The sequence below is a fragment of the Planococcus citri genome, chromosome 4 (genome assembly GCF_950023065.1).
Source record: "Planococcus citri chromosome 4, ihPlaCitr1.1, whole genome shotgun sequence".
Classification (NCBI taxonomy): Eukaryota; Metazoa; Arthropoda; class Insecta; order Hemiptera; family Pseudococcidae; genus Planococcus; species Planococcus citri.
This window is the reverse complement of record NC_088680.1, coordinates 52,361,410-52,382,434: the sequence shown is the minus strand read 5'-3', so window position 1 is coordinate 52,382,434 and position 21,025 is coordinate 52,361,410. Positions and strand designations below refer to the sequence as shown.

Below are 21,025 nucleotides of genomic sequence, written 5' to 3'. Positions count from 1 at the left end.
ACTTAGGTTTTCAATGAAAGCAAATGAAACAAAAACCGGTATGTACCTACAAAATTGAAGACTTAAATACTTATATTTACGTATACCAGTAACATGAGAAGATGAAAACAGAAAATTGGAGTAGGAACTTTCACAGAAAAATTTCACCACATATGTCCGCAAAAAATTTCAAGAAAATAAGTAGTTTCTTTGTGAAAAATAACACATTCATCTGGTAGTTCAGGAATGTTAAAACCCAGAAATACGCATACATTTTTTTTTTTTTTTTTTTGAAAATTACGCAAATAATCTTTATAAATTCTCAATTTTGTTTTCAAGCAATGAATAGGTACACCAATATAACGCAAAATGGCACTTTTTTGGCGTGATTAGCAATTGATAAAGGGTAAAAAAAATTAGAAGATGGGGGAGAATAACGAACTTATTTTTTTACATAATAATTTTTTTTTGGTCAAACTAATTGTAATTGAATTGAAACTTTTGCAAATACTGAATCGTGTTAAAGAATGCAGGCTAATTTCAACAAGCTTTTTGGTTTTTCTAATTTTCTCTAGTTTCATTAGATCAAAGGAAAGTCTAAGAAATGTTCCTTGGGGGGGGGGGGTCGTTAAAAATAGGGCCGTCATCCTTACTTTCTTCAAAAAAAAAACAAGAACAAGATCAAAGTGATCAAGAACAAAAATTATAAGACGAACAAGAACGTGAAAAAGATTTCCGTTCTTCCAACGTTGGCTCATTTTTCAGTAGATAATTAGAGATAGCGCCAGCATGGTGTCAGCGGAAGTGTCTACTGCGACTATGCCTCTGCGTCCATTCATTTCATTAATTCATTATTCAATATTCATGGTCAACTAGGTACTGCACGTGCACTGCATGCTTGCACTGCATGGGGTATCCGGTATATCGACACTTCGACAGATCATATCAAGACGTATACTTAACGTTCATTTTAACGTGTTTTGTTTGTGAGGCTTGTATTGGAATGTGTTGCAACATTGTGTTTCGTTATAATTATGCTTCGTATTGAAAATTCAGAATGGTTATCCGGAGATACTTTTATGATTGGGAATGGGAACCCAGTGACGCTTTCCTCGAACAAATTCAAGCTTTCGAGATTTGGAGTAAGACATTAAACTTTATCCTCTCTATTTTAGTAAACTGTATCATTATTCTCACAACCGGTGCCTATAATACGTTGAGGTTTATTTATTTCAAGGAGGCAACGATGAACTTGGAAATGCCATATTTGTCATGAAAAACCAAGACGTATATGCTGCTGGGAGTATTATCGTATGTAGCAAAACAGATTCGTCGTCAGAGAGCTTTACTGCAGAACGTTCTGAACCAGTCAAGATTTCTGCGTTGTGTGGCAAACGAATTAAAAGTATTGTATAGCTACATCTTACCTACCCATTTATGTTTCTTTCGTACCTACGCAATTGTATGAAACTTTCGTTATTTATTTAATTACCATACCTGCTTCTGTTCGATCATTGTTTAGAATTTATACTTGGTATCAGTCAAGTTTTCGTTTGTACCGAAGAAGGGAAAGTTTTCGGTTACGGATCTTCCGATGTTGATATTGGTCGATATATTTCACCTCAGGAAGTTGTTGAATTGCAAGGACTGTTCATAGTCGACATTTCTATTGGACCATCTGGACATAATTTGGCTGTATGTGATGATGGAAAAGTAATAAGATGGGAACTTTCGTATAGAACCTTATTCATTCAACAGAAATTCACTCAACTATATCCGATTGAATTTTTATTACCTTTGTTTATATGCCTATAGATTTATTTATTCAAATTTGGCGAAAAATCGAGACACCTAATAAACTCTTGTAGTTCAGAAAATGCGAAACCGCTCAAAGTGTTTTATATGGCTACCGGAGAATATTATATTTCGTTATTGGAGAACGGAACAGTAATTATCATTTCATTATGTGAGAAATTTTTCAAATTTCGCATTAAGATTTAAGCTGGCAAATTCGAAAAAAAAAACGATTATTGATTGAATTGCGATTATCTTACAAAATTAATAATTTACGTGAGGAAATGTGACATTTAATTTTACAGGTTGCGAAGGCGATTATCAATGACATTGGGTTTTTAGTTAGCGATTATGATAACAGTCGTGATGAGAATGATTGCGAAGTGAAGACTTTCCATTTGACTGATGTTGATGGAATTAAGAAAATGGTTTGTGGATCTTCACACGTGCTTGCTCTTGATGAGCTTGATCGTTTATTTGTGACAGGCAGTAATCAAAAAGGCGAGCTGGGACTAGGCACACCCAAGGTGACTCAAGAAAATAAATTTGTATGCAATTCATTTTTTTCCGAGAAGTAAGTTATTGCCTAAATGATGTTAACAAACGTTAGGTACAATCTAAAATATAGTGAGACTTACTACATACCATAGCTCTATACTAAATGTTGGAATTTTGATTTTTTTTGTATAGGATTGTTGATATTGCTGCGAGTCGTTTTTGTTCCCTGTCAGCTGTCTTGACGGAAAGTGGAAAAGTGTATATGTGGGGCAAAGGCCGAGGTAAAGGATTAAAAATTCCATAAATTTTAAAACAACCTGATTTCGTGTAGGTACCTGCTTACAATTTAGTATCAATTGAAGCGTTGTGGTGATTTCAGGAGCGCCCATTTTCAAACCTAAGCTTACGCAGTTTCATTCGCTTCATGAAGTGTTCTTCCATTATGCGAATCCTCTGGTAACTTATAAATTGATGAACGTTCACGAATTATCACCTGTAAGTTCTGCGCCACTGAAAAAAATTGAGTTACCTGACTTTGAATTCGAATCCATTGGACCGGTAAGTGATTCAAATCTGTGTTTAATCTTTTCAGTGTGCATATTTTCTTCGTTGTAATGAAATCAATGACGTTTTATTTCAGGAATCGTGTGACCTGTGCATTAAAGTAGACGGTAGAATTATTCTGACTCATACATCCGTGTTATCATCACGATGTGAATATTTTGCTAAATTATTTCAAGAAGAACCTCAATGTCCTGAGTGTGAGAAAAATAAATCAAGTACTTTGAAGTAATTTTTGAAAAATGAGTTGGACTACGAATAGCTGAAAACGTTCGTATATTCTTGAATTAACCGAGATTTATTTACGTAGGTATAGAGTTCTAGAAGCTGAAGAAGGCTACAGTTTTGAAATCTTAAAAATTTTTCTGAGTTACCTGTACACCGATGAAATCGACGTCACGTTACCCTGCAACAACATTATAGGTATGAAATAAAATCAATTACCTACCTACCTTTGTTCACATGAACTCGTATGCATTTTATGAAGCTTTGTTTCTTTTTCAGAATTACTGAATTTGGCGAATGTATTCGATTTAGAACAGTTGGCCGAACGTTGTGTGTTATTGATACAGTCTAATATTACCGTTAACAATGTTGTCTATTTGTTTAATTACGTAAATAAGATGAAGAAATCAACGAAGATGAAAAGCATTCTGGATAAGTTGAGGAGTTACTGTGTGATATTCTATTCAAAAAACAAAACCGCTAAAAAACTGCAATCTCCCTCGAAGTAGGTGTGAATTCAAATTTGACCAATAATCTTCCAAAATACCTCACATTTCTTAATCAATTTATGGCTCTTTGTTTTGAAAATGCGTAATTTTTTCTCCAGATGAAAATTCAACGTCGTTCGAGTGATTTAACCAGTTCGTGATTTTACCCTACAAAGTGCGATGCCTCTGTCTTCAGACTGGTAAGACGAAGTCATTGTAGGTAATCATGAAATTATGACACAACTGCCGGAAAAAGAAGTCTGATGTCTTCGAATCCAATTTTATTGTAAGAATCTAAAATTACGTACCTGATATCTACTTTGTACAAACAATGAGGTTTCGTGTACAATTTTATTATTTTTTTAACGAGAGAATTTAAGCAATAAACTTGAGAATATGGAATTCACGTATTATGTCTCTGATGTAGAAAAATTGTCCGGAAGCATATTTATCATTATTTTTATCAGCTGCTGTAACTTTGTCACTTTTCGGGGGTGAAATGTACTCGTATGTAAACGTGTAATTCTAGGAATCTTGAACCTTGATATTCGGTTTGATAACCTTAAGATGAATGCATTTTTCATAAACTCTTTAATTTTTCAAGTGATCTCTTCTCTCCATCCTGCTACGTATTTTGTACTGTAATCTAAAATCTAATACTTGCTATTGAGAGAACTAGGAAGTAGGAACAAGAACAAAAACTTGAAAAATTCTAGTGTTCTTTGTTCTTAGTTCATTCTTTCATTTTTTTCTGCTACGAATAAAATTTTTGAAATTGTTTTAATTTTTTCAGTTTTACAATTTTTATTATTGAATATTGATTGTCATTTTTCATTGTCTAGATATTTTTCGTGAAAAAATGTGGGAAATGAAGCTTGCAAGTGTTACCTATCGGCTATCGCACATATGAAAAGGGACCATTTTACTTCACCAAAAGTAAAATTTTACAGGAAAAGCGTTTAAAAGTCCTACGGACCTACGGATTTTTTTTTTCAAAAAAAAAACATTTCTTGCCGTTTAGCAAATTATTTTTTTGGATTTTGATTATTTTAATTTTTTTGAATTTTGGTATTTTTAAAATAATTTTCCTCCCTTTGTCATTCATATTTTGACAGAGATAAATCGTTTCAAGTTGAGAACTTTTGCATAAGAACGTGTTGGGTATGTGCTTTAATGTGCACTATTTTTGATTTGAATTATTGAATTTAACCCCAAAATTCGCAACTTCCTGGAAAATATGATGAAATTATTTTTTTTGATTTTTTCATGAATTAAGAATGCACTGACCACTGAGTACAAAAGTTGTGACCTAATTTTTTTTGACTCCCAGGACCCAAATAAATACATATGAGATGTGCACTGTAGTGTAGGTAGGTAGAGGTACATTGCGAAGAACAACCCATAGAATTTTGTAGAAACAGAAAGCATACTACTTATATTGATGAATAAATTCCACTTTGGAGCTTGACTTTGAATTTGAGATGTTCCTTGAAAATTTCAAATCCTTCATCTCGAAATGAAGTTGGAGTCGTGAGTCCTTTTCTCCTGTGTGTCCTGTGAAAGGTCTAGTTTTCAATTTTCATTTTCAAGATGACACACTTTTTGCCATCGAAGTAATATAAGGACGCCAATTTATCAACATGCCAACAGAAATTTCAACTTTGAACTCTTATCAAGAGAAGATGAATTCATTTAAATGACCGCAAATTTTTTTCAGCATCATCCAATGATTGAAGTTTAAAAAATTATTGTTATTTTGAATATGTCGATTACTGAGAGCGATGAAAGTTTTTGAACTCTCCCGCCTCATCCAGCAAAATATCGGTCTGATCTGATATAATTCGTAAATCCCGTCGACGGTAAATCCTAAATCAGTAAATCTTAACTGACGTGAGTCTGAGAACAATAAGAACGCTCCTCAACATGAAGATCAAAGAACAAAAACGTGAAAAAATTAAAAAAATTCGTGTCCTTCTATGATTCAAATCGCTCATTTTCCAGTAGGGCAATATTTGGTTTTGGTAAGCCGTAAGCGTCAGCGGGGTCAGCGTGTAGAGATTATTATAATTGAGCGGGGTATGGTAGGGTATGGTAGGGTACGGTAGGTGGTAAATCGACACGTGACAAAGACAGAGACAGAAGACAGAGCTATCAGGTACGACAGAGCTGACTAGCTGACAGACGTTTCAGATGATATTTCATGTGTTTAACTGTTTATTGTGTTTTGGACTTTGGTTGTGTTAAGCTATTGTAATGTGTTGCATCATTGTGCTACTAATGCTTCATAATTAAAAATTCGGAATGGTTATTCGGAGATACCTTTGTGATTGGGAACTCAGTGACGATTTCCTCGAACAAATTCAAGCTTTCGAAGTTTGGAGTAAGACATCAAACTTTACCCTCTCTATTTTTGTAAACTGTTTCATCATTCTCATCAACAACGTTTATTTCGAGGAGGCAATGATTATGAACTTGGAAATGCCATCTTTGTCATGAAAAACCAAAATGTATACGCTGCTGGAGGTATTATCGAATGCTGTGGAAGAGTTTTGTCGTCAGAAAACTTTGATGTTAAAGAACGCTTTTATGAACCGGTCAACATTTCTGAGTTGTGTGGCAAACAAATTAAAAGTATTGTATAATTATACCTTATTTACATACCTACAATCTACACATAATTTACGTTTTGGAAACAGAATTAGAATTGAGATGCTGATACTTTCGTAATTTATCTAATTACCTGCACTTGTTTGACCATTTTTCAGAATGTATACTTGGCATCAGTCAAGTTTTCATTTGTACCGAAGAAGGCAAAGTTTTCGGTTATGGATCTTCCGACGCTGATGTTGCCCCATATTTTGTACCTCAAGAAGTTGTTGAATTACGAGGACTGTTCGTAGTTGACATTGCTATTGGACCAGCTGGAAGGAATCTGGCTGTATGCGATGATGGAAAGGTAAATAAAATGGAACTTTCTTATTAAAACTTATTCATTCAACTTCTACATAATTAAATTTACTCAACTATTTATGTATACAATTGAATTTTTATCACCTTTGTTTGTATATAATACCTACAGATTTATTTATTCGAATTTGGCGAAAAATCGAAATATCTGATAAACTCATGTAGTTCAGAAAGTGCAAAACCGCTCAATGTGTTTTATATGACTACCGGAGAATATTATATTTCGTTATTGGAAAACGGAACAGTAATTATCATCTCATTACTTCCCTTTCAAATTTCGCATTAAGATATAAAGATGGAAATTCGAAAAATACAGGAATTCAAATTTTTCATATAGAAAACAACGATCGTCGATTGAATTGCGATAATCTTACAAAATTATAATCATTTACGTGAGGAAAATTCTGCTCATACGTACTTACATAATATTATGTGGAATTTGAATTTCCAGGTAGCAAAGGCGATTATCAATGACATTGACTTTTCAGCTAGTGATTATAATGATAGTCGTGATGAAAATGGCTGCGAAGTGAAGACTTTTCATTTGACTGATCTTGAGGGAATTAAGAAAATGGTTTGTGGATCCTCACACGCGCTTGCTCTGGATGAACTTGGTCGTTTATTTGTGATAGGCAGTAATCAAGAAGGTGAGCTGGGACTAGATACGCCTGAGGTGCCTCGTGAAAGCAGATTTGTACTCAATTCATCTTTTGAGGAAAAGTACGTTATGAATGATGCTAACAAACGTTAGGTACAATCTATGAAATATGTATAATGAGACTTACATACCACAGCCCTATACTACGTAAATGTTGATGTATGATTTTTTTCGTGTGTAGGATTGTTGATATTGCTGCTAGTCGTTTTTGTTCCCTGTCAGCTGTCTTGACTGAAAGTGGAAAAGTGTATATGTGGGGCAAAGGCCGAGGTAAGAAATTCCATAAATTTTAAAATAACCTGATTTCGTGTAGGTACCTGCATACAATTTACATACTTAGATACAATTTAGTATTAATTGAAGTGTTATTGTTGATTTCAGGAGCGCCCATGTTCAAACCTAAGCTTACACCGTTTTATTCGCTTCATAAAGCGTTCTTTCATTATGCGAATCCTTTGGTAACTTATAAATCGATGAACGTAAACGAAATATCCCCTACAATTTCTGAGCCAATGAAAAAATTTGAGTTACCTGACTTTGAATTCGAATCACCTGGACCGGTAAGTTATTCAAATCTGTGATAATTTTTTCAGTTTGCAAATTTTGTTCATTGTAATGAAATCAATGACGTTTTACTTTAGGTCAAGTCCTGTGACGTGTGCATTGAAGTGGGCAGTAGAATTATTCTGACTCATACATCCGTGTTATCCTCTCGATGTGAATATTTTGCTAAATTATTTCAAGAAGATCGACTGTGTCATGAGTGTGAGAAAAAAATTAAATTAAAAAGGTAACCATTTAACTTGTTGGTGCACTTTTTTTGGAGTTATTTTTGAAAATTGGATTAAACTAACGAATGGCTGAAAACGTCCATATTCTTGAACTAAACGAAATTTATATACATAGGTATAGAGTTCTAGAAGCTACAGAAAACTACAATTTCAACGTCATGAAAGCTTTTCTGAAATACCTGTACACCGATCAAATCGACGTCACGTTACCCTTCAACGACCTTATAGGTAGAAACAAAATCGAGATAGGTACCTACCTTTGTTCACAATATGAACTCACGTGCATTTTATGAAGTTTTGTTTCTTTTGCAGAATTACTCGATTTGGCGAATGAGTTGGATGTAGAACACTTGGCCGAACGTTGTGTGTTATTGATACAGATCAAGATTACTGTTGAAAATGTTTTTTATTTGTTTTATTGCGTAGAACAGATGATGAAATCAACAAAGATGAGAAGCATTCTTAATAAGTTAATGAATTACTGTGTGGTATTCTATGGGAACAACAAACCCGAACTGAAACATCCCTTAAAGTAGGTGTGAATTCAAATTTTACCAACAAGTTTTCAAAATATGTACCTCAGTTTTCCATATTAATCAATTTATAGCTATACGTTTTGAAAATGTGTATAATTTTTTTCTTTTTAGATGAAAATCCAACATCATTCGCGAGTGGTTTATATACAATTCTTAATTTTATCTACAAAGTAGGATGCCTGGTTCTTCAGACAGGTAAGACGAAGTCATTGTGATCATGAAATCATGACACAACTGCCAAAGAAAGAAATCTGATGTCTTCGAATCTATTTATATTGTAAGAATTTAAAATTACGTATATCTACTTTGTATAAACAATAAGGTTTCGTGTATCTACATACAATTTCATCATTTTTCTAACGAGAGAATTTAAACAATAAACATTACGAGTACAAAATTCACGTATTATTAGAAAAATTGTCCGGGAGCATGTTTACCATAATTTTTATCAGTAGCTCTAACTTCGTCAATTTTCAAAATTTGTTTGACAACTTGCATCGCTGAAAGTATTTGCTGTTTTTTGCTGCGCAAGGTTTCGATTACTTGTTGCTTTTTCATATCTGAAAAATTATTGCAGCTTTGTAAGTAAAAGTATAGGTATAGGTACATTACTAATTCGAACGAAATTCGCAATATTTTCATCCTACCGCTGGTTCCTTCCTGCATGCAATCTATTCCTAAGAAAGGATTTTCTTCTAAAATTTGTCTCGATCTTGTTTCTGTGACCAAATGGATGGGAGAATAACCACAATTTTCCGCTAACGTAATAGGGATACTTTCTAAAGCATCGGCGAAAGCTCGAAATGAATACTGTTCCAAGGTTGAAATCTATAGAAAAAATAATGCGACGATGTTTGGATTACGTATAATTACTTATACCTATAGCTTGCCTATAATGTCAACGTACTTTATCAGCTTCCTTTGAGACCGCAATAGCGCAAGACAATTCGCAAGATCCACCTCCGTAAACAATTTTATTTTCAAGAATAAGATTTTTAATCATACACAGAGCATCGTGGAAACTTCTTTTCGCTTCTTCGATGATCTGAAATGAACGTTATTTAACGAATAAAAATTGACAAAAACGAAACAAAAAAAATTACCATCATCGACTTACAAGACTATTGCCTCCGCGAATTAATATCGTTACAACTGAAGAGTTCAGACAATCTTCAAAAAGAACCAGTCGACTATTATCGGTACCTATCGATATTTCTCGAATTGATCCAGCAAATCCAAGTTTTTCGTTCGTTAGATCTTCAAATCGTGCTACTACTTTGGCACCAGTGGCACTTCGCATGAGCTATAATAATAAAAACAGATCCAAATCAGCATTCTGTTCATACTATCAATCACTAGTCATTATAATAATGATACAAATTCGCTCTTACTTCGATTTCACGTTCGGAAACATATCGCAAGCCTATCGTGTTTGTACGTAACAACAAATAATTCGCGGTATCTTCGATTCCTGCTTGACAAACTACACAATTCGCTCCAACTTCAACAAGCTGCATTAAATAGGTATATCGTTCGTTAAAAAAACTTGTCAAGAAACTTTCAAGCATAGGTACAAATCGTACTCACTTTGTTAACCATCAGGTCGTAAATTTCTTGTTCGTATTCTTCAACTTCTTTAAATGTATCGACAGATGCCATTTCTAAATAAGCTTTCACTTGATTCGGTTTGGGCATTTCCAATCCACAAGCTACGACAGCAATTGCAGCTTTCGTCAATTCCTACGCAAGTTGAACGAATAGGTAAGTATAATCAAACAAGAGAAGTTCTGCTTTAGTTTATGTCAAACAAAACTAACCTTTTCCATATGAGGGTGAGAGAATTGCTGTTCTAGAGCAACACCATTCACCAACATGGTATCTTCCAACGAACCGCCAGTTTTACCATCCATTTTGATACGTTCCAAATCGATGAAGTTGTTTTCAAGATCTGCAACTTTCAAAACTGCTTCGACGGCCATTTCAGCGAACTTCTCGGTGCATTTGCTAACTCTGCGAAAAACAATAATTTTATTATTCGGCCAAACTCTGACGCTGGTTGTTATAAAACTTACATTTTTGATCTCAACGACGTCATAGCGATTCGCTTCAAAAAATCTTTATTTTTATCCACCGAAATCTGTTCGCTAATCGAGTCCAAATGTTTCATACAAAACTGAGCAGCTAATTCGAACCCGTCAGCAATTCTAATCGGATGAATTCCTTTCTCGATTAATTTATCTACTTCTTCTAATAAAGCGCCTGCTAAAACTAGTATACATAGATATACGAAAAACGATTAGTAATATCGGACGTGAATTTCTTTTACTTTTTCACATACATTGTATTTTACCTACCAACAACACCCGTGGTACCGTCTCCTACTCCACTATCTTGGCATTCTGATAACTCGACTAATAATTTTGCGATGGCATGATCTACGTCCATTTGTTGTAAAATCGTGACACCATCGTTGGTAACGATTAAATCTCCATCAGGGGATAGCATAGCTTTGTCTAAACTTTTAGGACCCAGGGATGACTTCATTATTGATGTTACAGCTTTGGCTGCTAAAATATGACCCTAAACAACACCGAAATCGTTATGAAATAGGCATTACACTGTAATAATTTCAATAATGAAGCTCTTACCTTGATCACATCAACGCCGCTGATCTGCTCTTTTTCAGCTTGTTCTCGTAAAATGATGAACGGTCGACCATATTCGTCAAATGTCATATGACTAGCATACTTCTCTTTTCCGGTTTTCGTATTGCGATTCATTTTAAATTTTAAACAATAGATAAATGTGATTACTCAAGAAGATCTCCAGATGATGATTGTTTTTTCTGTTGTATACCTATGTAAATTTATCGTCCACGAAGGAAAAACGATTTAGGTTTCGTGTTTGGTATAGGTAACCATCTATTTCTTGACCGGAATGATTTCGAGTTCTTTCATTTATTTTGACGAAGTTGTTCCCGTCTGTTGCATATTTCTATGAATGAGAACAAAACAACTGAAGAGTGACATGATGCTAGTAGGTATACAAATTGTAGAGAGAAGAACAGGGAAACTTACGAACTTCTGTACTTCGATAGCTTCGTCAGTAAGAGCATGTGTAGATATTATGAAGCTTAGCAGATGAGATGTATGAGTTCTTGTTGTAATAAACGAACGCCGAATACATTTTACAATATATTTACATCTCAGAATACATAAAACGACTAACTAGGTATAGGTTTAGTTTAATCGCTCGTACAGCAGCTTGAAGCTGACTCATCAGTAATAGCAGGGTTACCACTATTACGAGTTATAATATAGAGCAGAGTTTGCTATATTTCCAACACTCTCCCTCAAACTCTGCATGGGTATAATAATAAAATATCTTGATAAAATAATCCAAAACTAAAATCAAATAATCTTATACTTAGTAGGTATGAAACCTAGAAACTTAAATTCAACAAATTTCGAAGATACATAAACGTCTGTTTGGGCAACGACTTGGTTAATAAGTCGGCCTTCTGTTCCTTAGTATTAATATAATTAACCTTAACAATACCTTTATCAATATAATCGCGAATAAAATGAAACCTTACGTCAATATGTTTTGTACGTTTAGTATTTTCCACAGCTTTGCTAATATGTATAGCACTCTCGTTATCTTCGAAAACAACACAAATCGTTTCTAAACCTAAACTTTCCAACACTTGTAAAACACCCAGACACTCACTCACAGTAGTAGACAAAGCTACATACTCGGCCTCAGTAGAACTGAGTGCAACTATATTTTGCTTCCTAGTACCCCATCCTACAACGTTTCCAAACACTTCGATCACAAATCCAGTAACAGATTTTCTGTCTACACAATCAGATCCAAAATCAGCATCAGCATAAGCTCTTAAAATATCCCCCTCGTTTCGAGTATACATTAATCCAATCGTCATAGTTCCTTTCAAATATCTCAGAATTCTTTTCAACGCAACCCACTTCGCTTTAGTAGGATTTTCCTGGAAACGACTAAGAACATTCACGGCAAACGCTATATCCGGCCTCGTATTCGTTGATAAGTATAAAAGTGAACCTATCAATTCCCTATATGGCTGATCACACAACTCGTTATCGTCAGTATTCGATAAAAAATTAACCTCCATCGGAGAATCAATCGGAAGACACTCTAACATTCCATAATCACTCAACAACTTTTCAATAAAATCGGCCTGATGCAGTTTCATAACCGATTCGTCACGTTCTATATTTATACCAATAAATTTACTGGGAACACCTAAATCAACCATCTTAAAACGATCGCCTAACGCCTTTACTATAACGTTGAGTTCACGAAGGTCATCGGATACCAACAAATAATCGTCAACATAAAGTAGGAAATAAGTGTACCTACCATTTTTAAACCTTACGTACAAACACCGATCCGATTCTGATTGGACAAAACCTAATTTTAACAAATACTCATGCAAACACTTATTCCATGACCTTGAGGACCTTCTCAAACCATAAATTGTCCGATTCAATTTACACACAAGATTTTTCCCTTTTTCAAAACCTGGTGGCTGCTTAATCAACACTTTACCTTCTACCTTACCATTCAAATACGCAGTTTTGAAATCACCCTGACGTAAATGCATTTTCCTCTGATGAGCAACGGATAAAACACTTCGAACGGTTGTCTTTTGCACTACTGGTGCATAAGTTTGCTCAACTGGCGCATTATTTGACGAATTATATTCCTGTGCCACCAACCTAGCCTTATAACGTTCATTTTTACACCCTTTATTTTTAATAGAAAACACCCATTTGGTCCCTATTACCTTTTCACCTTCCTTTCTCGGCTCTAACACCCACACTTCGTTCTCATACATCGAATTCAACTCTTCCTCCATAGCCTGTTTCCATTTTTCACTCTCTTTCGAACGAATTGCTTCCTCAAAATTTTCAGGCACGTCATCCACACTCGCATAATGAATTTCCACCTCATAATCATCAAACTTCTTCGGCACTTTTCTTTTTCTTTTCACTCGCTTTTCTTCTCCTTTACCTTCAGTTTCATCTTTATCAGAACTTTCTTCCTCAACTTCTACCTTATCCTCCTCATTCACATTCTCCACTAGGTTATCTACATAACGCACATCCCTATCCTTATACAACTTCGACTCATCAAATTCTACACAACTCGAAAATTTAATTCTCCTCTCTTCAGGTACCCACACTTTATATCCTCCTTCTTCTATTCCAACGAAATAACCCTTTCCACTTTTTTCATCAAATTTCTTTCTAAATTTTCCATCAATAAGACAATAGGCACGACAACCAAACACATGAAGATTTTTCACACTGATCCTTTTCCCATAGATTATTTCAGCTGGCGGTTTTTCACTTTTCGTACCTCTAGTCAGAGACCTATTCAATAAATAATTTGCATACTCAACTGCTTCTTTCCAAAACGTCTTAGGTAATCCAGATTCCGCTAAAATAGCTCTGCTTTTCTCACAAACACTTCGATTATACCTTTCTGCCACACCATTCATCTGAGACTCATAAGCAGGTGTAAAATTAATACGGATTCCTAAACTCCTACAATAACTCATAAACTCCCTACTTCGATATTCACCACCTTGATCACACCTTAACCTACAAATCCTTTTACCCATCCAATTACAAATCCAAGCTTGAAACTCCTTAAATTTCTCAAACATTTCGCTTTTCTGCTTTAAAAAATACACTGCCTTGAAACCAGTAAAGTCGTCGATAAAAGAAACAAAATACCTATATCCGTCGCGTGATGTAGGATCAATAGGACCGCAAATATCAGAATGAATCAGCTCTAATGGTTCACTACTTCGCGCATCGTTGACAGAATTATATGACCGCTTGTGATGCTTGGCTAACACACACACTTCGCATTTCTCATCGCACGTCTCAAGGTCACCCTTAACACACAAATCATCCAATACTTTTTTATCGATCATTTCTTTTAACGTTGAGTAATTTAGATGACCAAACCTCCGGTGCCATAGTTCTAACTCTTGATTATTAGACGACGGATAACTGCCATAATTCGTTTCCGGCTGGCTCAGCAATAAAAACTTGATAAAATATAAACCATTCCTACGATAAGCTGTAGCATAAATTTCGCCGTGTTTGCAGATATCAATTTTTCCATTACCCACATGCATGATAAAACCTTTTTCTTCGATCTGAGACACAGATAACAAATTTCTTCGTAAACCTTTCAAATACAAGACGTCACTGATAGTAATTTCTTTGCCAGACTCCATACATTTTACATCAAGGTCACCACACACATCTCCAACCATTTTACTACCAGACTCAGCAAGACCTATAGTCAAATTTAGTTTCTTCTCATTACATAAAATAGGGTCCTTTACCAAATGCTGATTACAACCACTATCTAAAATAAACGTAACATATTCACTATTTTCGTCATCGTAGCTTAATTCAGTATTACCAGCATATACAAAAAACGTTTCCCTTTTATAATTATTATCACGAAAACTCAAATTTGCATCATTATTACCTCTACCAAAATTACCTCTATGATAATTATTATGCTGATAACCACGTTGAAAACCTCGTCCACGACCATTTGAACCATAACCAGAATGACAATATTTCCTGATATGACCAATTTCACCACAACCATGACATCTTGGACTCGGACGTTGAAAATCATTATTCTGCTGCTGAAAACCACCAGTAGGATGACGAAAATCGGCTCGTTGATGTTGAGAATTTTCACCATTATGTTGATGTCCGTCCTGTCTGTTATTCGGCCGAAAACTTCCACCACGATTTCCTGAACCTCGATAATTACCTCGCCTGCCGCGATTACTACCAACTGCCATAAATGAAGTTTGTTCAGGTTCCTTTTGACTCTTTTCTTCCTTTTTTATTTTCAACTTCGTTTCATGATCTTCTAATTCAGCTTTAACTTTAGCCAATACCAAACCATCATCTTTTGCAGATACTTCAATAGCTGTTACAACTGATTCATATTCTTCAGGCATACCATTAAGTAAAGTAGAGCATTTTTCTTCCTCGTCATAATTTATTCCAGCTACTTTTAATGTTCTTATTAATTCGTCAAAACGTTTGAATTCTTCCTCCAAGCTTTTCTTTGGGTTCACAGTAAAATTCGAATATTTTCTTCTCAATAGTAACTTACTGGTAACGTTGCTTTTCTCATATTTTTTACTCAGGGTGTCCCACATGTCATAAGCTGTTTTGCAGTCTTTGATATCTTCCAGCACAGTGTCAGATAGGCAAGCCACAATAATAGTCCGCGCCAAAAGGTCTTTTGCGTCATCATCTTTTTCTGTCTTCTTCTGCACTGACTCGAAAGCTGTTCTGGACTTTAGGACCAATTCAACTCTGTACTTCCAATTATTAAAAACGGCGTTGTTGCCATCAAAAGCAGTAACTCCATATTTTTCGAGACTGATTGAATTTCCGGATGCCATTTTAATCACACTCGCGATTGAAATATCTCGTTATTAATATTTCAAATACACGAAATCACAAAATTGACAGTTTTTAATTCATTCATAAAAAATCGAAAATCGAACCTCGCTCTGCTACCATGTTGTAATAAACGAACGCCGAATACATTTTACAATATATTTACATCTCAGAATACATAAAACGACTAACTAGGTATAGGTTTAGTTTAATCGCTCGTACAGCAGCTTGAAGCTGACTCATCAGTAATAGCAGGGTTACCACTATTACGAGTTATAATATAGAGCAGAGTTTGCTATATTTCCAACAGTTCTAAACAAAACCATAACAAAGTGTGGACTTATCGACACATAATCCATTGAGGTTTTGTCATCTTCTTCCATATCTCGGCTAATTTTAAACACAAAATTCGAAATTCGTAAATAAAATCGATCAAAAGTTCAAAACTGGAACGGTTTCTAATCCAAATTGATCCAAATCTCAAACATATAACCAAAGTTATCTTTCTTCATTTTCGAACAATAGGACTGGTTTTATGATTAATGATTAATTGATGAGTACCTATATCGTGTACTTTATTTCAACTACCTAGCAAAATTAATTTAATTAAAGTGAGGAAAATTCGAAAATCGGTGATTGAACTTTGACCTTATCACTTATCAGAAAAAACAAAAACGAAACACGAGTGGAGGGGAGAGAGAGAGAGACGAAAAAAATAAAAAAATCTCAAAAGTTGTAATTTCGAGTTTTTACCGTAATTTTTTGTGGCCGTTGATTGGTTGAAAAAAAATTCACAAAAAATTATGCAGAAAAAACTGAATCCAAATTCCAAAGAGAAGTGTCCTTGAACTCGTTGAACTTCTTGGAACTTCAGAACACGTAACACGAGGTGAAAGACCCTGCTGCTTTCCACTTCTTGGAATTCTTGTTCAATTTTGCATAATGGCGGTGGTAACTTCACGTTAAATTTTATAGCTCATTTCTTTTAATTAATTTTCCATTAATTTTGCCCGCAATGTCGTGATATTTTTTTCGTTTTCGCTTGCATTTAGTGAAGCGTATCGGTTGTTAATTAATTCGATTCTGGATTTCGTGATTTTTTATTCATTTCGAGTGGAAGAAGTTGGCGGCGATTCGGCCATGTGATTTACTGTAAGTATAAAACACTAAATATACATAATGCTAATTTTTGAGTAGTGGTGATGACTCAAATGATATTATGTCACTATATTATGCTAGTTTGGAGCTACGTACATTGCATTTATTTCGTAATTCTTGATATTTAGTATTTTTTGAATTGTGCATCGATGACCGGCGGTGTGACTCGAGATTGCTGAGGTCGTAAAAGTAAACTCCTTCGAGCCGATCTGTTCGTGCTATTGTATTACGATGTGCTTTTGGTTTCGAATTCGAATACGTATTCCAAATTGTGTTTCTTGTGTGTTTTTTTTTCGATCGTTCGTGTTTATAAGAAGTAGTAGACAGTGACAGATACTTAAGTTACGTGCACGGATTTGAGTCATTGTAGTGGTAGAAAAAGCAGCCAAATTATTAGGTATTATTATTGTGTTTCGTGAATATTAGATAGGACCTATGGATGAGATGTGGAATCGTGGTGTAGACTATAGAATATTATTGTGTGAATTATTATTTATTAGGTATTATTTCATTTCGTTTAAATGAAGAATGATTGAGTGAGTGACTGTGAGTGGCATCGTTCGCTACTCGCTGGCTAAATCTTTCTCTTTCTATTCATCTATTGTGTTGGAGTTCGGTGTAGGTAGGGGTTAGTAAACTTTGCGTCGTTTTAATTTGACTGAAATTGATCCGATTTAATCCGATTTTTTTGTAATTTGTATTAATGTACGTTACCTACTACATACAAGGTGCTCAATAAAATCCAGTGCAGTTGCGTGAGCGTGAATTTTCGTGGCGCGATTTCGATGGTTCATAAGATCAACCGTTGACTTTGACTCAATCGCAACGCTACCAAGAGCGCGGCGGCGGCACGAAAGTTCTTGCGCATTTTGTCAGTTACGCTCGGGCTCGATGTTACTGTGAGCACCCTGTTCAAAAGTTTTGGTGTTTTTTAGTCAATGTTTATTTTTTTTTCTTTCACGTTCGACGATATGTGACTATTATATGTATAGTATGTGTGTATAACCATGTAGGCAGGTATGCGCAATCTTGCAAGGTGCAGCAGAAGCAGGTTTTATTCAACTTTTCGTGCTTTTGATAATACTGTCGAGTGTCGATGATTTTTTTTTACTAGATCGTGCGTACCTAATTTTTCAAAATTTGTTTGTACCGTTTTTACCATTTTTTTCTGAGGTTTTCTGAAAACTAAAAGTACTGGTTGAAAGCTAATTTTGGGAAATAGAGAACACGGTGCTCAAAAATTTTGATTTAGGTTTTCATGTTTTGAATTTTTATGGAAAATTGACATAAGTACTACCTGTATCAAATTTGAGTTTTAGAAAATCAATTATCAAGTCGAAAATGTTCTCAAGTATTAGTGTTAGCATATAGTACGTTGGTATCGGCAAGCTTTTTGTGAATCGCATTTAAGCACTCATTTGAATGGTATTTCGCAAGATGAGGAATTGAATTTTTCAGGTGACTCTGGACCTGGGAAAAGCTTAATGAGTATCTGTCTTCGACTCTTCGTTTTGAGAACTTAATTCGAGTTTTCTCCTTTACCTATTCGACTCGTTCTATAATTTTTTTAATTTTGTCGTTGAAAATGTGTCAAATTTGAATTTTATGAGAAGCATACAAAAAAATTGAAATAGCTAATTTGAGTTTTTTTTTCTTCTATTTTTTTACGTGAAAATATCCTACAATCTAGAAAGCTAGTTTGAAAAAATCCCTGAAATTATAATTAAGGGGGATGCATTTACCTTAATTTAATGTTTCTGTTGTGTAATTTTGAATGGATATTTCTCATAGTGAATTGAAAAAACATTTACTAGGTATATTATTTGAATCAGTTTTTTGTGATGATTTTAAATGACTTTTTTTGTGTTGATTTTGAATAATTTTTTTTTCGTGACTTTGCAGTTTGCATCAATTTTTTTCATGGTGATTTAGGATTGGAGTATTTTTTTGGAGAGTGATCTAGGATAATATTTTTGGAGGCAGTTCAGTTTTATTTGATTTTACCGAAATTTCGTCAATTTTGAATTATCATAATTTTATGCTGAGAACAAGTGAACAACTCTACAGGGTAGGTTGTTTGGTGAGTGTGTGTTAGAACTTCAAATTTGGTTATAACCAGGTACGACTTGAAAAAACGTAATATGGAGATGGACAAGTTGCCTATCTTTCAAATTTAAGGGGCAACCGAGGTTTGAAAAAAATTGCAAAAAAACGTATATTCGACCTTGGGAATGGGTAGTACTTTGAAAAATAAACAAATTTTGTTATTATGAATTTTTGCCCAACTTTGATATTCAAGGGACCAGAAAAATTTTACAACATAATATTTTAAAAGAAACAAATATTTCTGGCCTCTTCAAGTTCAGCAAAAATTCATAATGACAAAATTTGTTTATTTTTCAAAGTACTACCCATTCCCAAGGTCGAATATAGGTACGTTTTTTTGCAATTTTTTTCAAAGCTCGGTTGCCCCTTAAATTTTATAGATAGGCAACTTGTCAATCTCCATATTAAGTTTTTTTAAAAATCGTACTCGGTTATAATCAGAATTTTTGACATCCAGTCACCAGACACCCTATATAGTCAGCTCTGAAAAATTGTTGCGTATGCGCATTTCTGTTTTCAAGTGGAGGAAAATTGACAGGTGCTTGAGGTGCTCTAAATTCTGTTTGAGTGTTATCGAATCCATATCTAATCAATTCAGTTTTTCAATTGATCATATCGTTGTGATAATTTTTTTGTAATTTAATTTAAAAACAATGATCATAAATTATTTACGTTTTCGCATGTTCTGAAACTTCTATTCATTTTTTTCTTAATTAAAAGCACTAATTTGTATAATTTTTTCTCAAAATGTTTTAGGTGTTGTTCGCCTCTCACATCCAATCAGGCATCCTATTGCGATACCTACTCGTACATTCCTTCTGCACTGTGTATTGAAATCACACCTCACAAGGAAATCCTGTGTCGCTGTCGTATGATACGAGATTTGACCACTTGACCCTTTGAGAATCAGGTAAATTGAAAGTTGAATGTACTTATGTACAATGTACATATTCATTTTGCATGCAGTCGAACTCGACACAATATAATATGATCATCATTAGGTACGTTCTTGCTTGTTTCGAAACTTCTGTGCGATTGTTCCTCAATATGACACAATACAAATTGTAAAAGCAATTAAATTTTTTTCTTTAATGTTTTAGGTGCTTATCGGCGATACTTATATTTTTGCCGCTGCTGTATTAAGTATAATCAAACCTCACGAACGAGAGATCCTTTTTCGCTGTTCTGTGATAATTTAGCCACAAAATTCTCCATGAACCAGGTAAATTGAAGTTTAATATTTTATTCATTTTGCATTCGTACGAATTTGACAAGGATATTTCCTTTGAGTGTTCCTCATTTTGCTGAAAAAGTTTTCTTCGGAAACAATTTCCATAGGTATTTCAAGGAAAATTTATTTGTCAATGATTAAAAGGCGATCGACCAAACTTCGTATCGAATATCAATGTTTGAATATTTTTCATTCTAATTTTATGTTAATTTACTTACAGGGTCCACAACATGGGAAATCAATTCGTACAACCCGAACTCCAAAATATCACTTCTGTATAGAGAATAGATGCGGACAATAATTATCATCTGAATCAATTTGAAAATCGAGTACAAAATTATATTCCTCCAGGTAAATCAAAGATACTTACTTACTGTATTTATTTTGCATTTGTATGAGTTCGATGCAACATTCCCTTCAGATCTTCAAATTTTGCTGAAGCAAATTTCACGTTCACGAGTTTCTTGAAGTGGATAGGAGGTGCAGAATGCAAGACCACCATAAGTATACTTTCTTTTTCTGCACAAAGAAGGGGGGGGG

The 21,025-nt window shown here is 34.5% G+C and overlaps 3 protein-coding genes and 1 long non-coding RNA gene across 9 annotated transcripts; 3 read left to right on the top strand and 1 right to left on the bottom strand.

Annotated features, from left to right (window-relative positions):
* The first annotated feature begins 836 nt into the window (after positions 1-836).
* Positions 837-4,333, top strand: LOC135846087 (RCC1 and BTB domain-containing protein 1-like). Of its 3 annotated transcripts, none has more exons than XM_065365091.1 (11): positions 839-1,121; positions 1,217-1,384; positions 1,502-1,692; positions 1,795-1,926; positions 2,079-2,347; positions 2,464-2,552; positions 2,651-2,829; positions 2,912-3,060; positions 3,143-3,255; positions 3,337-3,566; positions 3,665-4,333. In XM_065365091.1, the coding sequence occupies exons 1-10, from the start codon at positions 1,037-1,039 to the stop codon at positions 3,564-3,566; spliced, it is 1,605 nt and encodes a 534-aa protein (XP_065221163.1). In that variant the 5' UTR covers positions 839-1,036; the 3' UTR covers positions 3,665-4,333. The 3 variants fall into 3 exon arrangements, 2 of the variants coding, with proteins under 2 accessions (XP_065221163.1, XP_065221162.1); XM_065365090.1 differs by having other exon boundaries at positions 840-1,121; positions 3,337-3,562; XR_010558878.1 differs by lacking the exon at positions 3,665-4,333 and having other exon boundaries at positions 837-1,121; positions 2,912-3,050; positions 3,337-3,475.
* A 1,308-nt stretch (positions 4,334-5,641) lies between these two features.
* LOC135846086 (RCC1 and BTB domain-containing protein 1-like) lies at positions 5,642-8,749 on the top strand. Of its 4 annotated transcripts, none has more exons than XM_065365087.1 (11): positions 5,646-5,925; positions 6,003-6,176; positions 6,311-6,501; positions 6,625-6,756; positions 6,964-7,232; positions 7,352-7,440; positions 7,552-7,730; positions 7,812-7,960; positions 8,077-8,210; positions 8,274-8,493; positions 8,609-8,749. In XM_065365087.1, the coding sequence occupies exons 1-11, from the start codon at positions 5,847-5,849 to the stop codon at positions 8,610-8,612; spliced, it is 1,620 nt and encodes a 539-aa protein (XP_065221159.1). In that variant the 5' UTR covers positions 5,646-5,846; the 3' UTR covers positions 8,613-8,749. The 4 variants fall into 4 exon arrangements, with proteins under 4 accessions (XP_065221161.1, XP_065221159.1, XP_065221158.1 ...); XM_065365086.1 differs by having other exon boundaries at positions 5,649-5,925; positions 6,000-6,176; XM_065365088.1 differs by having other exon boundaries at positions 5,655-5,925; positions 6,000-6,176; positions 8,077-8,189.
* A 135-nt stretch (positions 8,750-8,884) lies between these two features.
* LOC135846085 (T-complex protein 1 subunit epsilon-like) lies at positions 8,885-11,358 on the bottom strand. The gene is made up of 10 exons (XM_065365084.1): positions 11,146-11,358; positions 10,852-11,077; positions 10,570-10,765; positions 10,315-10,507; positions 10,085-10,237; positions 9,889-10,008; positions 9,615-9,800; positions 9,405-9,542; positions 9,145-9,325; positions 8,885-9,057 (listed from the first exon to the last, which is right to left on the bottom strand). Exons 1-10 carry the CDS (start codon positions 11,275-11,277, stop codon positions 8,906-8,908), a joined length of 1,677 nt encoding a protein of 558 aa, XP_065221156.1. The 5' UTR covers positions 11,278-11,358; the 3' UTR covers positions 8,885-8,905.
* Positions 11,359-16,940: 5,582 nt separating this feature from the next.
* On the top strand, positions 16,941-20,830 carry LOC135845618 (uncharacterized). Its single transcript, XR_010558783.1, has 4 exons — positions 16,941-17,142; positions 20,011-20,164; positions 20,355-20,476; positions 20,706-20,830. It is a non-coding gene; the product is annotated as an uncharacterized LOC135845618 (long non-coding RNA).
* The last annotated feature ends 195 nt before the right edge of the window (positions 20,831-21,025 follow it).